The 13,961-nt window shown below is 43.4% G+C and overlaps 1 protein-coding gene across 2 annotated transcripts in view; it reads right to left on the bottom strand.

Annotated features, from left to right (window-relative positions):
• Nucleotides 1-13,961, bottom strand: part of PRDM15 (PR/SET domain 15) — a 166,575-nt gene that overhangs the window by 42,738 nt on the left and 109,876 nt on the right. For both annotated transcript variants that reach the window (XM_056797057.1, XM_056797056.1), the window contains exons 13-14: nucleotides 10,322-10,453; nucleotides 1,865-1,996 (exon numbers count right to left, since the gene is read on the bottom strand). In XM_056797057.1, the coding sequence (XP_056653035.1) occupies nucleotides 1,865-1,996; nucleotides 10,322-10,453 (264 nt within the window). The remainder of the gene's footprint in view (nucleotides 1-1,864; nucleotides 1,997-10,321; nucleotides 10,454-13,961) is intronic.

Below are 13,961 nucleotides of genomic sequence, written 5' to 3'. Positions count from 1 at the left end.
GTTTGTTGCTTAAGGGGAAAATTTATGACCAAACAAGAGACAGAGAGCATAACCCAATATCATTTCCCTTAAATTAAATTAAAAAGGCTTTCTATAAACAAAATCAATGCAACCAAGATTAGAAGGAAAACAGAAAACGGGGAAATTTTTTTATAGAAAGGATCTCTGATAAAAGTCTCATTTTCTTAAATATATTGAGAATGAATTCATATTTATAATAATAAAAGCCAGTCTCCAGTTGATAAACTTGTCAAAAATTATGAATAGGCAATCCTCAAATTAAAGTGAAAAGCTAGGTTTAGTCATATGAAAAAATGCTCCAAATTACGATAGATTAGAGAAATGCAAACTAAAACAATTCTGAGAGATCGTCTCACACTTACCACTTTAATATGAGAAAATGGAAAAGTAACTATTGTAGGGGAGGTAGGAAAATTGCGCTGATCAAAGTGACTAAACCACTCTGGGGAGCGCTTTGGAAGCAAGTCCAGAGATATGCGATCAGTGAAGACTCTTTGGCCTGACTACACCCAGAAAAAAAGACCGAATCTCTGCTGCTCAAAGTCTGACGTGCCTTCGGTCATCTGCCTTCTCCTCTGGACATTTGCCCCATTTATGGGAGGGGAGCTGATCTACTCCCTGGCCCTCTCCTTCCAGGCTGTCCACAAGGGAAGTCTTCATCCTGAGCTCCCTCCCGCCCTTGGGCACTTCAATGCTCCGACCCGGGAGGAGAGCTTTGAGAGGCGAGATGTTTTCCTGGCTTTTCCAGAACGAGGGGGTCAAACCATTTCCCAAACGCCTCTGCCTCTGGCCATCCCTTTCTGCCTAAGAGCGCCCCCTTCTCCACTGCCTCCCCCCACTCTCAAATGCTCCTGGGGGGCAGTCAAGTCAACAAGCATTGTTAGATGTTTACCACGTGCCGGAAATACAGCAGAAACACAGAGGAAGAGCAAAACACCATGTAAGAGGAAGCGGAACAGCACAGAAGGGGAAGGGAGTGGAGGGAAGAGTCGAGGGCGGAGGCCAGGGAAGAAGGGAGGTGTGAACGTGGAGGGTCCGCGAGGAGCTGGCTGCGAGATGTGCCAGGGAGGACGGCTTCTGGGGACGACGACGGGGCCGTGGTGGAGAAGGGGTCCAAAGGGGAAGCCCAGACCAACATCGAGGAGTGCAATAGCTGGGCTGGTCCCTCTGTTAAAATGGAAGCTCGGGGTGGGACTAACTGACTGCAACAAAGGCCGGAGGGGCCGAGGGACCTTCCAAGGGAGAAGGCTGCTCTGCGGAGCCGTTGTCAGGACAAGAAAGCGTCTGGCAGGGAGAGCCTGGAAAGTCTGGAGTGGAGCCCGAGGATGCCGGCTGCTCTGTCGGTGCTTAAACAGGAACTTGTTTGGCTCTGCGTCCCGGCCCGTCCATCTTCAGCAGGCTGGACGGCTCTGGAACCCTGAAGCACTCCTGTTAGGGGCCCTTCACCAGCGCTGCTGGACAAAGAACACGGAAGGCCACTCGGCGCCGCACAAGGAACAGAGGAAGGGCACAGAGAAAGGCTCTACCTAACGGGGAGCTTCCAGGAACAGGAAGTCGTCAAGAAAGGGCCCGGCAGGAAAAGAGCTTGGGGGAAATGCAGAAGACGTGGCAGGAGGGGGCGGGCGGGCATCACAGGGACGGGCGGCTCTGCCCGGTGAGCTCGGATGCCCTCTGAAAAGAAATCAGCGCCAGAATCGGGGGACGGGAAAGGCGTCTGGGTGAGCTTTTGCTTGTGAGGACGCAGGACTCGCCTCTGCCGTCACCGCCGGTGCCCAGACCGCCCCTCGGACCCTCGGCAGCCCACGAGGGCAGCTTCCCGTGGGGCAGACGGCGCGCGCCTTACCTGGCACCTTTTGCAGCTGTACTTGTGCGGCTCCGAATCGGCACTTTCGTCGGAGTTGTCGTTTTCCTCGGACGAAATCCCGATTTTACCGATGAACTCCTCCCTCTGGTGGTCGTCCATCAGGGCGATGTCCTAGAGGAGAGAGAACTGGCAGTCAGCGGGGGGGACTTGCACCATCAGCACCCCTGGGCAGACGCCCAACCGGCCGCCTCCACTCCACTCAGGGCAGCCAATGAAGCTCGGGGAGGGAACAGGCAGGACCGAGCTCCGTTTCACGAGACGAGGAATCATTCTCTTAACTTTTACCTGCTGCTCCAGAACCGGCACCAAGTGCTGGCTTCAAAGCAAAGGGGCCACGAGATGTGGCCGGCGGACCCACCAAGCTAGGACGTGGCGGAGGCCCGACCGGAACCCAAGACACAGAAGTACGGAGCTCCCGAGGCCCAACGGATCCACAGGGCGCGATGAACTTGGGGCGATGAACAGGAGGAGTTCAGACAGCGCTGGGAGACCTCCAGGAACGGTGCAGAGGGAAACGAGCAGAGCCAGGACACGGCACACAGTAACGGAAGTACTGAGGCACGCTCAGCTCCTCGCGGCTGTGCCACGATCCAGGAAAAGGCCCTCCAGCCCCAAAGGAAGAGCCAGGGACTCGGAACGCAGAGACAAGCGCGGGGCCTTTGACCGCAGTTCATTCGGCTGTCTGGTGGGGTTTTCTATTCTTCCATATGAAAGTGAACAATACGTTCTGCATGATAGCACGCGTGTAGCCCAGACGGAATTGCTTGCTGCTTCAGGAAGAGAACAGGATGGGGGGAGGGACTTGAACCACGGAACTTTGTTACTACAGTTGTAATCGATACAAGAAAGTATCTTACCAAAAGAGCTCCCCAGGGCGGTCTACGGCACCAAGAGGCTAAGAATCCCTGGCCCAGAGGACGCCCTTGGAGGGCCTCCGAGCTCTCTGAAGCTAATTGTCAAAGGGTCTTTCTGAAACTTTCTCTGGAAATTCGTCTTTAGAACTTATTTGGGAAAGCTCGAATCTTAAACTTGTGCATACACACACACACACACTCTTATCAGCGATCCAACGACATTTTAGGAGCCTAGATTTGAGAGATGGTTAGAGAGAAAGTCATTGGGACAAGTTCACCAAAGCCATTGTAAAATGAAATTATTAGGACAAGGAACTTAATGATCTTTAGTCCAACAGCGTTAAATTCCTCTTCAATCTCTAAGGATCAGCGTTCAGGGAATAAATAAAAGGCTGGCGTTCAGGGCAGGAGATGAGAAGAGACTGCTAATGAACCAACAAATATGTGTGGAGCCTATCTCGGGCACTGAGGGATGGAGGATAAAAATACAGCCAATTAAGGAAAGAATCCCTATTTGCACACGGTTTATATTTAAAAGGAGAGATCACAAATTCATATGTGTAGAGTGAATAGACGGAAAATAAATGCAAATAAATAAAACTGATGAAGCAGGATCTCAAAGGGCTAAAAAGCCAGTATAGGAAATGAGAATAATAATAGATTGTCCTAGAAATTTGACCCAAAAAAGGGAAGAAAGAGAAAGGAGAAGCTGAGAGAAGGATAGAAATCGGATTCTTTTAAGGAGGGACTTGAGCATGTTTGAAGGCAGTAGCAAAAGAACCGATAGAGAAAGGTTGAAGATCAGAGAGGAAAGAAGATGTCTGAACTTGCAACCTGTAGAAGAAGAAAAGGGATGAGATTCAAGGGCACATGTGGGAGGATTGGGCTTTGCCCTGAGCTACCTCACCAGCAGATACTTGGGGATGGGAGGAAAGAATGGAGGATGCTATCACAGGGGACATAGTTGAGATGAAGAGAGGGAGAAGAGATCTTACGTTGAATGGCCTCCCTTTTCTCACTAAAATGAGGGGTTGGAGTTTTAATCTGAGAGAAAGGAGACATAGGAAGCTTGTTATTTAGGTTAATTTATCCTATCTGTTTTAATAAAAAGTTTGTTACAGGGATTTTGTTTCTATTTTTAAAATTATTTTTGTAGCATATCTATCAACTGATCATTTATGTTTGGTTCAGCTTCTTTTTTCTAGACTGTGATTTCCTGTTTGGGGTTTCATAATTTACAGAATAAACAACAATTTCCTATGAATTCTCTATTTTGTCATAATATGTATCAATGATTATTTTTGTTTTGTTTCTTATGAACTCTTTCATTTAAAATCTTTGATATGTAGTTTTTCCTTTCTCTTTGTCTCAATCTGTTGGTCTAATACGTCACCATTTTTCTGAAGTCTTTCAAAAACAAACTACTCTGCAGTTTCAACAAAGTGCCCCGTGGTTCCTCCTCTGCTAGCTGTCCTCAATTCTCACTCCTCTCTCCTTGCATTCCGCAATGTTCTCTTGCAGTAGAATACTAAATCCTCCTCACCAATCAAAAAGCAGGAGAAACCGAGAGACTCATCCACGTGTTTCCACAGATCCTCATCAGTCATTACATGTATCATCATTTTACCCTTTCCTTTCACCAATCAAGAGAAAGATTTCAGGATTCTGCTAATGAATGATAATTTCCTCCTAGATTTGTTCTCTTCTTTCACCTACTTCCCTCCAGTTGCCCAATTATATCTCTTACTTCTTAGATTCTTTAACCTAATTATGACTGCTTTGTTTTTTCATTGTTCCTAAGAAAACGGATGAGACTCAGAGAAAATAAAACAACAAACAGAAATATTAACTAATCACTCCCACAACACAAGCATTTCTTTCATTTCTCTGTCTTTCATTACTATTGGAAAACATTTATCTTTTTACTCCTTCATCCACTTCTACGTAAAATATATGTAAAATACACTTAGCTAAAAACACACATACATGCACTAATGCGTTCACATACACACATATGCATGTGTCGGTACTTAAATTAATTTTGTTAAATATTTCCAAGTTGCATGTAATAAAAAACTTAATATTCACTAAAAACATTTTTTGAGTTCCAAATTCTCTCCCTCCATCCTGCTCTTCCTCACTCCTTGAAAAGGCGAGCAATTTAGTACTGAGTATGTACATGGAGTTGGGCAGGAGATTAGCCTGTTCAAAAGGAAACAACAAGGACAGTTTGTAAACGTGGGGTCCAATCTGTCCTCAAAGGTCGCCAGTTCTCATCAGAAGTCCTTCAGAATGTTTCAGATCATTGTCTTGGGCAGAAGAGCTGAGCCTGTCACAGCTGATCACAGTTACAATCTTGCTGTTACTTTGTACAATGTTCTCCTACTTCACTTTGCGTGAATTCATATAAGTAAGTTTTCCTGGTTGTGTGTGTGTGTGTGTGTGTGTGTGTGTGTGTGTGTGTGTGACTACACTGGTCAGTTCTTACAGCACAATAGTATTGCATCACAATCTTGCTCCATAACTTGTTCAGCCATTCTCTAACTGATGGGCAGCCCCTCAATTTACTATTCTTTGCCAACACTAAAAGCTGCTATAAATACTTCTTAACCTGTGTCTTTTGCCTTTTTATTTGGCCTCTCTGGGCTACAGACCCAATAATGGTATTACTGGGTTAAAAGGGATGCAGTTTTACAATCCTTTGGGTGAAGTTCCAAATTGTTCTCTAGGGTGGTCACTACTGATACTGCATTAGTGTTCCAATTTTCCACATCCTCTCTGGCTCGCCAAACTGGTTAGTGGAGGTGATATTGCAGAATTGTTTTCATGTGTGTCCCTTTGATCAGTAGTGATTTACTGCATTTTTTTTCATGTGACTACTAATAGCGTTCACTACAGTTCATATCTTTTGACCATTTACCAACTGGGGAATGACAATGACTTATTTTTAGGAGTTTGGTTTAGTTCCTTATATATTTCAGAAATGATGCTTTTCTCAGAAAAACTTGCTAAAACCCTTGCTCCCTGCCTCATCCCAGTTTTACTTCTAATTCTGGTTAGTATTATTTGGGTAAAAGTTTTTATTTGTTTTTGTTAATTTTACAAAGTTCTTTATATTTTGTTGTTTTATGCTTCTTCATTGATTTATTTTTATCTTAGTAACAGATTTCCACATAAGTTTTCCAAAGTCATATGATCCATATCGTCTCCCTCCCTTCTTCCCTCACCCATCCTAGAGATGATAAACAATTCAGTATGGGTTATACATGTGTTATCATTTAAAACATATTTCCATATTATTCATTTTTGCAAGCAAATAATGTTATAGAACCAAACCCCTCAAACATATACCCAAATAAACAAGTGATATGTTATCACCTGCATTTCTACTCCAACTTCCTCTGGTGGCATAAGTCCTCAGGATTGTCCTGGATCACTATTAGCAAAGTCTATCACATTTGATCATTTCACAATATTTCAGTTACTGTCTATAATGTTCTCCTGGTTCTGCTTATTTCACTCCACATCAGTTCATGGAGGTTTTTATAGCTCTGAGATTATCCTGTTGTGCAAAAGCATTTCCTCTTTGCCTATTTTGATATCTTTATTTGTTTTTGTTATTGTATAGTTAGAATTTTTTAGTATAATATTGAAAAATAGTGATGGTTGATTCACTCCTGATCGTACTTGGAAGACTTTGTAAAAGAGAGAATCTGCAATGCATGCAAAGGACATCATCTGTCAATCAAAAGGAACATTACATTTGGAATGGGAATGTTGGAGCCAAGCCAGCAGCTGAACTGGAGGAAAAACGTCTGACCTAAGCTAAGGGAGGCTCTCTTGGCTTCTGAGGGAGGAGGGAAGAAGAAGCTTTTCTGTGGCTGAGGGTGGTGGCTGAACCTGAAGAACTGATTGTATATCTGAGATTTGAGTTTGAAGAAGAAGAAAGAAGAAAACAATTTTCCTCATAGCTTTCTGACTGTCTCTGAGAGTGGCTGATAGCCAGTGAATTCACACTTTTTTGATAAAAGGAATTGGGTGTTTTGTTTTTTTTTTAAATCGAATTAACCAATTAGGCATTATTTTAAAGTTGTTTGGAGGGAAAAGTTGGGAGAGTTCAATTGAATGCTTCATTTACTCCTTGTTCTTAGTTCTACCCCAGGAAAATTTTCTTTGATTCATCCCATTTTTTCCCCTTTTTTATTTAGAAACATTTTCCATAGTTCCATGATTCATATTTCCCCCCTGCCTCTTTCCTCCCCACTCTCGAATCTGACAAGCAATTCCATTGGGTTATAAATGTATCATTGCTCAAAATCTATTCCCATGTTACTCATATTTGCAGTAGTGATTTCCTAACGTCAAAACCCTAATCATATCCATAACAAATTACATGGTCAATCATATGTTTTTCTTCTGCATTTCCGCTCCCACAGTTCTTTCTCTGGATGTGGATAGCATCTTTCTCATAAGTCTCTCAGGATTGTCCTGGATCACTGCATTGCTGCTAGTAGAGAAGTCAGTTACATTCAATCCTGCTACAATGTATCACTCTGTGTACAGTGTTCTCCTGGTTCTGTTCCTCTCACTCTGCATCAATTACTGGAGGTCTTTCCACTTCACATGGAATTCCTCCAGTTCATTATTTCTTTCAACACAATAATATTCCATCACCATCAGATACCACAATTTATTCAGCCATTCTCCAATTGATGGACACCCCCTCATTTTCTTTTCTTTTTCTTCGCCACTACAAAGAGCGCAGCTATAAAAATTTTTGTCCAAGTCTTTTTCCTTATTATCTCTTTGGGGTACAAACCTAACAGCAGTGACATGTCTGGGTCAAAGAGTAGGCATTCTTTTAATGCTCTTTGCATTTCATTTTTTTTTTGATGATCAGGATTTTCTTTTTTGTTATTTGATTGTTTTTCTACCCTATTTCGTATATAATAAAGTTATTAGAAGTTACATGTATCATCTTTCAATGTAGGAATATAAACATATAAAATCCCTTATTTCTCTTTCATGCTTACCTTTTTAATGCTTTCTTAATCTTGTATTTGAAAGTCAAATTTTCTTCCAGCTCTGGTCTTTTTTTTATCAGATATTCTTGAAGGCTTTTATTTAATTAAAAATCCACTCCCCCCCACCCTCCCCGAAAGATTATAATCACTTTTGGTGGCTAAGTGATTCTCAGTTATAATACTAGCTCCTTTACTTTCTAGAAATATCACATAACCAAGGCCTCTGCTCCTTTACCAAAGAAGCTGCTAAATCTTGTGTGATCCTGCTTATGGTTATACTGTATTTGAATGGTTTCTTTTTGGCCACTTGAAGTATTTTCTCTTTGTCTTGAATGTTCTGAAATTTGCCCATGATATTCTTCAGAGGTTTCATTTTGTGATCTCTTTACAGACTCTTTCCATTTCAATTTTACTCTCTAGTTCTAGGTTACTGGAGTAATTTTCTTGGATAATTCTTTGAAATTAGATGTCTAGGCTCTTTCTTTGATCACGGTTTTCAGGTAGTATAATAATTCTTAAATTTCTCTCTTCAATCTAATTTCCAGATCAGTTATTATTTCTGATATTTCACAATTTTTAAATACTTTCCCCCCATTCTTTTGACTTTGTTTTATTGTTTCTTGATGTCTCATGGAGTCATTAGCTTCCATGTGCTTAATGCTCATTTTTTTAGGCAGTTATTTTCTTTAGTGATTTTTTTTGTATTTCTTTTTCCATTTGGCCAATTCTGCTTTTTAAGAAATTATTTTCATCAGTAAATTTTTGTGTCTCTACCATTTGATCAATTGAGTTTTTAAAGTTATTTTCTTCAGTATTTTTTGTCTCTTTTACCAAGCTATTCATTGTTGTTTCATCATTTTCTTCCTTCACTCTTATTTCCTTACCTAATTTTTCCTTTGCCACTCTTATTTGATTTTGAAAATCATTTTTTACCTCTTCCAGGAATTTTTTTTGAGTTTGTGTCTAATTCATATCCTGTTCCTTGCTTCCCCCGACACCAAAGATTTCCTTGTAGCTCTTTTGATTCTTTTTGAGTCTTCTGAGACAGTGTTTTAAACGTCCCTGTCACCATGGAAACTTTTAAAGATCTGGTTATTTTTTTCTAATTAAGTTTTTTTATTTAAAAATTTTTTCCATGATTCCATAATTTATATTTTATCCCTCCCTTCATCCCTCCCCCATCCTGGAGATGACAAGCAATTCCACTGGGTTATGCATACATACAAATATATATATATATTCACTCAAATTTAGGTCCTTGTTTATTTTTGTAACTTAATTTTTGATTTTGAGTTTTATATTAACATTGGGCTCTATTCTCAGTGTGGGCAGAAGAGGGGCAACTGTCTCAAGCTTCAGAGTTTTTTTTTGCACAGTGGTTTTCAGAGGTATTTCTGGGGGTTTGGAAATTTTTGGTGCTTCCAAGATGGTGCGATCACTGCTTTCATGGTCTGTTTGCTCACCCTTAACCTGGAAGGGCCCCAGATCCATTGGGACTGGAAGTAATACTGCTTCTCAGGTCCCGTGCTCCCTTTGGATCGGAAGTGATGATGTTCCTCAGAATCCCTGATCACTTATTACCAAAGAGCAATACTGCTTCTCAAGGCTCCCATTCCCTCCTGACTGCAAGTGATCCTTTCCAGCTTTGAGTTAAGATTCTGAAGTCAGTTTTGGCAATGGAATTGCAGAAAGCATCTGGTCCTACATTCAGTGCTAGCTCAGGGCTCCTCTGCAATCTTTTTCTGAACAGTTATCAGGTTCCCTCATATTTCTAACTTGAGAGCCCTAAAGCTTTGCTGCTTCTGTTGCCACCACCTAGTCCCAGCACTTGTGCTTCACTGAACTGGGCTTCAGGCCAGCCTCCACCTCCACATCATAGATCAAGCTAACTTTCTGGCTTCGGAAGTTGTCTTTGGCTGGAAGAAATGTCTCACCCTGACCTTATGTTTGTTCTGCTACTCCAGAAATCAATGTGAAGCATTATTTTAAAGTTGTTTGGAGGGAAAAGTCAGGAGAGCTCAGCTGAATCCGGTGTTCTGGGAAGAAATGACTCCATTGACTTTCTTTGATGAATAAGACCAGATTTGTGGGTAAAACGAGGCTTTTTGAAATCTTCCCATCAGAGAATGTAACCACAGAAAGGCTTGTGCTCATTTGGAACTATTTCAAAGCTGACGCACAATACCTTTTGCAATACTGCGACTAGAGCTACAACTCAAGGAGATCAAAGGAAGGAAAGAAGGACTCCCACAAACAAAAAGATTTACAACAGTTGTTTTTGCAGTGGCCGAGAAGGGGAAACTGGGGGGTGTCCGATATTCGGTGTAAGGGCTGCTAGAACCCGAGTGTTGAAAGAAAGTAAGAAGGTTAGTTCTTTGGAAGGGGAAGGTTAGAGGCAAATATTACCAAATGGGAATAATTATTATTAACAATACCATCAAAGTTCTGCAAATTAATCTAAACTAGGCTGATAATTATTTCAGAACGATGATTCAAGTCAGGCATTCGTTCCAGGATTAGACATATGAAAAAGGCACGGAAAAGAAGGTGAGCAATACCTTAAAATGGACATGAATGTGATCCCTAAGCACATCTACCCGGAAGAATTTGCGTCCACAGATCTCACAAGTGTACTTCTTATCTCCATGGGTCAAGAGATGTTTATTCATATTACTTCTACAGGAAAACACCTAGACAGAAAAAACGACAATTAAGAAAAGCTTTCCGTTTCCATGACGAGGAAGACGACTTAATGACTACAAAATAAGCACCTATCAAATCTCAATAGATACCGTGTCCCATCGATCGTAATCTTTGCTACAAAACAGTTGCCGAGCTCACTACACACAGAAAGCTGGCTCTCCCCTTTATTCCACCCAAGCCAACAGTAGCCAGTTCTAGCTTCTCCTTTAATACAGTTCATTGGTCCAACATTATGAAAGCAATTTGGAACTGTGGAGAGAGAGACAGAGAGAGAGGGAGGAGGGAGGGAGGGAAGGAGAGAGAGAGAGACAGAGAGAGAGAGAGAGAGAGAGAGAGAGAGAGAGAGAGAGAGAGAGAGAGAGAGACAGAGAGAGAGAGACAGAGAGAGACAGAGAGAGAGAGAGAGAGACAGAGAGAGAGAGAGGGAGAGGGAGGGAGAGAGAGAGGGAGGGAGGGAGGGAGGGAGGGAGAGAGGAAGGGAGGGAGGGAGGGAGAGATGAGAGAGAGGGAGAGAGGGAGGGAGGGAGGGAGAGAGGAGAGAGAGGGGGGGGAGAGACAGAGAGAGGAAGGGAGGGAGAGGGAGGGAGGGAGAGAGGGAGGGAGGGGGGGAGGCAGAGAGAGGGAGGGAGGGAGAGAGGGACGGAGGGAGAGAGGGAGGGAGAGAGGAGAGAGGGAGGGAGAGAGGAGAGAGAGGGGGGGAAAGACAGAGAGGGAGAGAGGGGAGGGAGGGAGGGAGAGAGGGAGGGAGGGAGGAGAGAGGGAGGAGAGAGGGGGAGAGACAGAGAGAGGAAGGGAGGGAGAGGGAGGGAGGGAGAGAGGAGACAGAGAGGGAGAGAGGGAGGGAGGGAGAGGGAGGGAGAGAGGGAGGGAGGGGGAGGCAGAGAGAGGGAGAGATAGATAGAGAGAGGGAGACAGAGAGAGAGAAGGAAGAGAGAGACAGAGAGGGAGAGAGAGACAGAGAGAGAAACAGAGAGAGAGAGAAAGAGAAGGAAGAGAAAGAGAGAGACAGAGAGAAAGACAGAGTGAGAGACAGAGACAGAGAGAGTGAGTGAGAGACAGAGAGACAGACAGAGAGAGAGAGACAGACAGAGAGAGAGACAGAGAGAAAGACAGAGTGAGAGAGAGACAGAGACAGACAGAGTGAGTGAGAGACAGAGAGAGAGAGAGAGAGAGAGACAGAGAGACAGAGAGAGAAACAGAGATAGAAAGAGAGACAGAGACAGAGAGAGAATGAAACTACCCATACTCTGAAACTAAGAAAGTCAGAGACAGAAAAAGCAGTCTCATACACCAAATTATTGAGAGTAGCAATTTTAGTTCCTTAGTAAAGACCTGGAAACAAAATAGATGATCATTGATAAATAGCTTGGCAAAAAATGAATAGAAAAAAATGACAATCCTACCTAAAATCATCGACTTTTTAATGACTTAAAAATCATTTCATTTAAGTGGAAAAAAATAATAACATTCATTTGGAAAAAAAACAAAAGGCCAAGAATAACAAAGGAATGAATGTGAAAAAAATATGAAGGAAAGAGGTCCGGCAGTACCAGATTTTAAACAATATTATAAAGCCGTAATTATTGAATCTATTTGGTGTTCTGGGTGCAGCTGGGTGGCTCACTGGATTGAGAGCAAGACCTAAAGACAGAAGTTCGACTCTCGTCTCAGACACTTCCCAGCAGGGTGACCTGGAGAGATCACTTCAGCCCCACTGCCTAGACCTTACCACTGTTTTGTCTTGGCACCAATACCCATCTAGAGAGAAGGCAAGGGTAAAAAAATCTGTCTAGTACTGGCTAAGAAACAGAAAAGTAGATGAGCAGAACAGAACAGATCTGTAACAGAGAACTGTAAAGCATTCTAGTAACCTTGTGCTGGACAAAAGTAAAGATCCAGGTGTCAGGGAGAAGAATTCATTCTTTAATAAAAATTGTGGGGAAAATTGGAAAGCAGCCTGGCAGAAATAAGACACACGGCAATAGGTTATAATCCTTCACCACAATAAAATCAAAATAGACCACTGGGGAGATACCACAAGCAAACCCAGCAGATTTTTAAAGAGGGAAACATTTTACAAATGACCAAAAGACAGAAAGCATTGTGGGACAGAAAATGGTAATTTTGAATACATTAAACTAAACGTTTTGTATTAATAAGACAGAAGAGCCAAAACGATAAGGAAAGCCATAAGTTGGGGGGCTAAAGATAATTTCTCAGATGGAGCCCTCAAATCTAAACTATGTAGAGAACTTTGTCAAATCTCTAAGAATAGGAGCCATTTCCCAGCTGACAAATGGCCAAAGGACAGGACAGCCAGTTTTTGGATGAGGAAACCAAAGCTCCATAGAGGAATATACATGTGAAACGATGCTCTAATCAATATTGATCAGAAAAACGCAAATCAAATCAGCTCTGAGATATCTCCCACCTGTTAGGCTGCCTAAAGTGAGAAAAGGCCAAGATGACAAAGCGTCGGAGGCACGCGAAGAAGGAAGACGGGAACGCGCCGCTGGTGGGACTGTGGACGATCCAGCGATTTGGGAGAGTGATCTGGAGCTGTAAAACTGTAGCTTGTGGTCCAGTAACTCCACCAGCATGAGGCTTATTTCCTTCAGGCGACCGTAGGAAAAGGAAAGGAACGTGCATGCTCTAAGATAGTTGTAGGAGATCTCTGTGGTGACAAGGAAGTAGAAGCGGAGGGATGCCTGTCAATGGGGGGACAACTGGCCAAATCGCGGCACGTGATTGGGATGTGGGTGGGCCAATGGATCGAGAGCTCGGCCTGTGGCCTCGGACACTTCCCAGCAGTGTGACCCTGGGCGAGTCATTGAGTCTCAAATTGCCTCAAATAGCTCTGGCCTCTCTTTTGCTTTAGAACCAATACAGCATCGATCCGAAGACTGAAGGTAAATCCTTAAACCGAGTGAGATGAGCGGAACCAAGAGAGCACCGTATATCTTTTCTGAAGAGCGACTTGTGATAAACAGGAATAAGCGCGCCGTCGATGCATACAGACGGGCCTCTCTCTGTCAACGACGCCTTCTCTCACGGGAGGAAGAAGGGGCATCAGCTGGGCACGTCAAGGGAACAAACACACCTTACGCAAAAACGCACGGATGGAAGGGAAGCTGCACTGCAAGAAATGAGGACTATGAAGACCTCCGAGGCCCAGGGGGACATTCGTGGCCTGGCGGGGAGGAAGTCACCAGAAAGAAGGCTGATTTCTGAGGACGACGGACGCCACAGCGCCATGGAACAGCAGCAGAGACTCGAGGACGGGGTCTGCTGCTTCCGCGGTCGAGCCTGAGCCTGGAGAGGAGAAGGGAGCTTCCCTCCTACACCAGAGGAGGAGAGGACGAGGGAGGACAGCGCGCTGTCGCCTTCGGCTGAAATGCGGTCAATTCTGGAACTTCCTTTTAAAGTCGCTGTGACAGAGAATGACTCGCCGGGTGGGGGGGGGAACGAAGCAGCCTCATCTGGGACCTGCGTGTC

Source organism: Monodelphis domestica, chromosome 4, assembly GCF_027887165.1.
Source record: "Monodelphis domestica isolate mMonDom1 chromosome 4, mMonDom1.pri, whole genome shotgun sequence".
Lineage (NCBI taxonomy): Eukaryota > Metazoa > Chordata > Mammalia > Didelphimorphia > Didelphidae > Monodelphis > Monodelphis domestica.
Note: the sequence above shows the minus strand (reverse complement) of the source record. Positions and strands in the feature narration are given on the sequence as shown.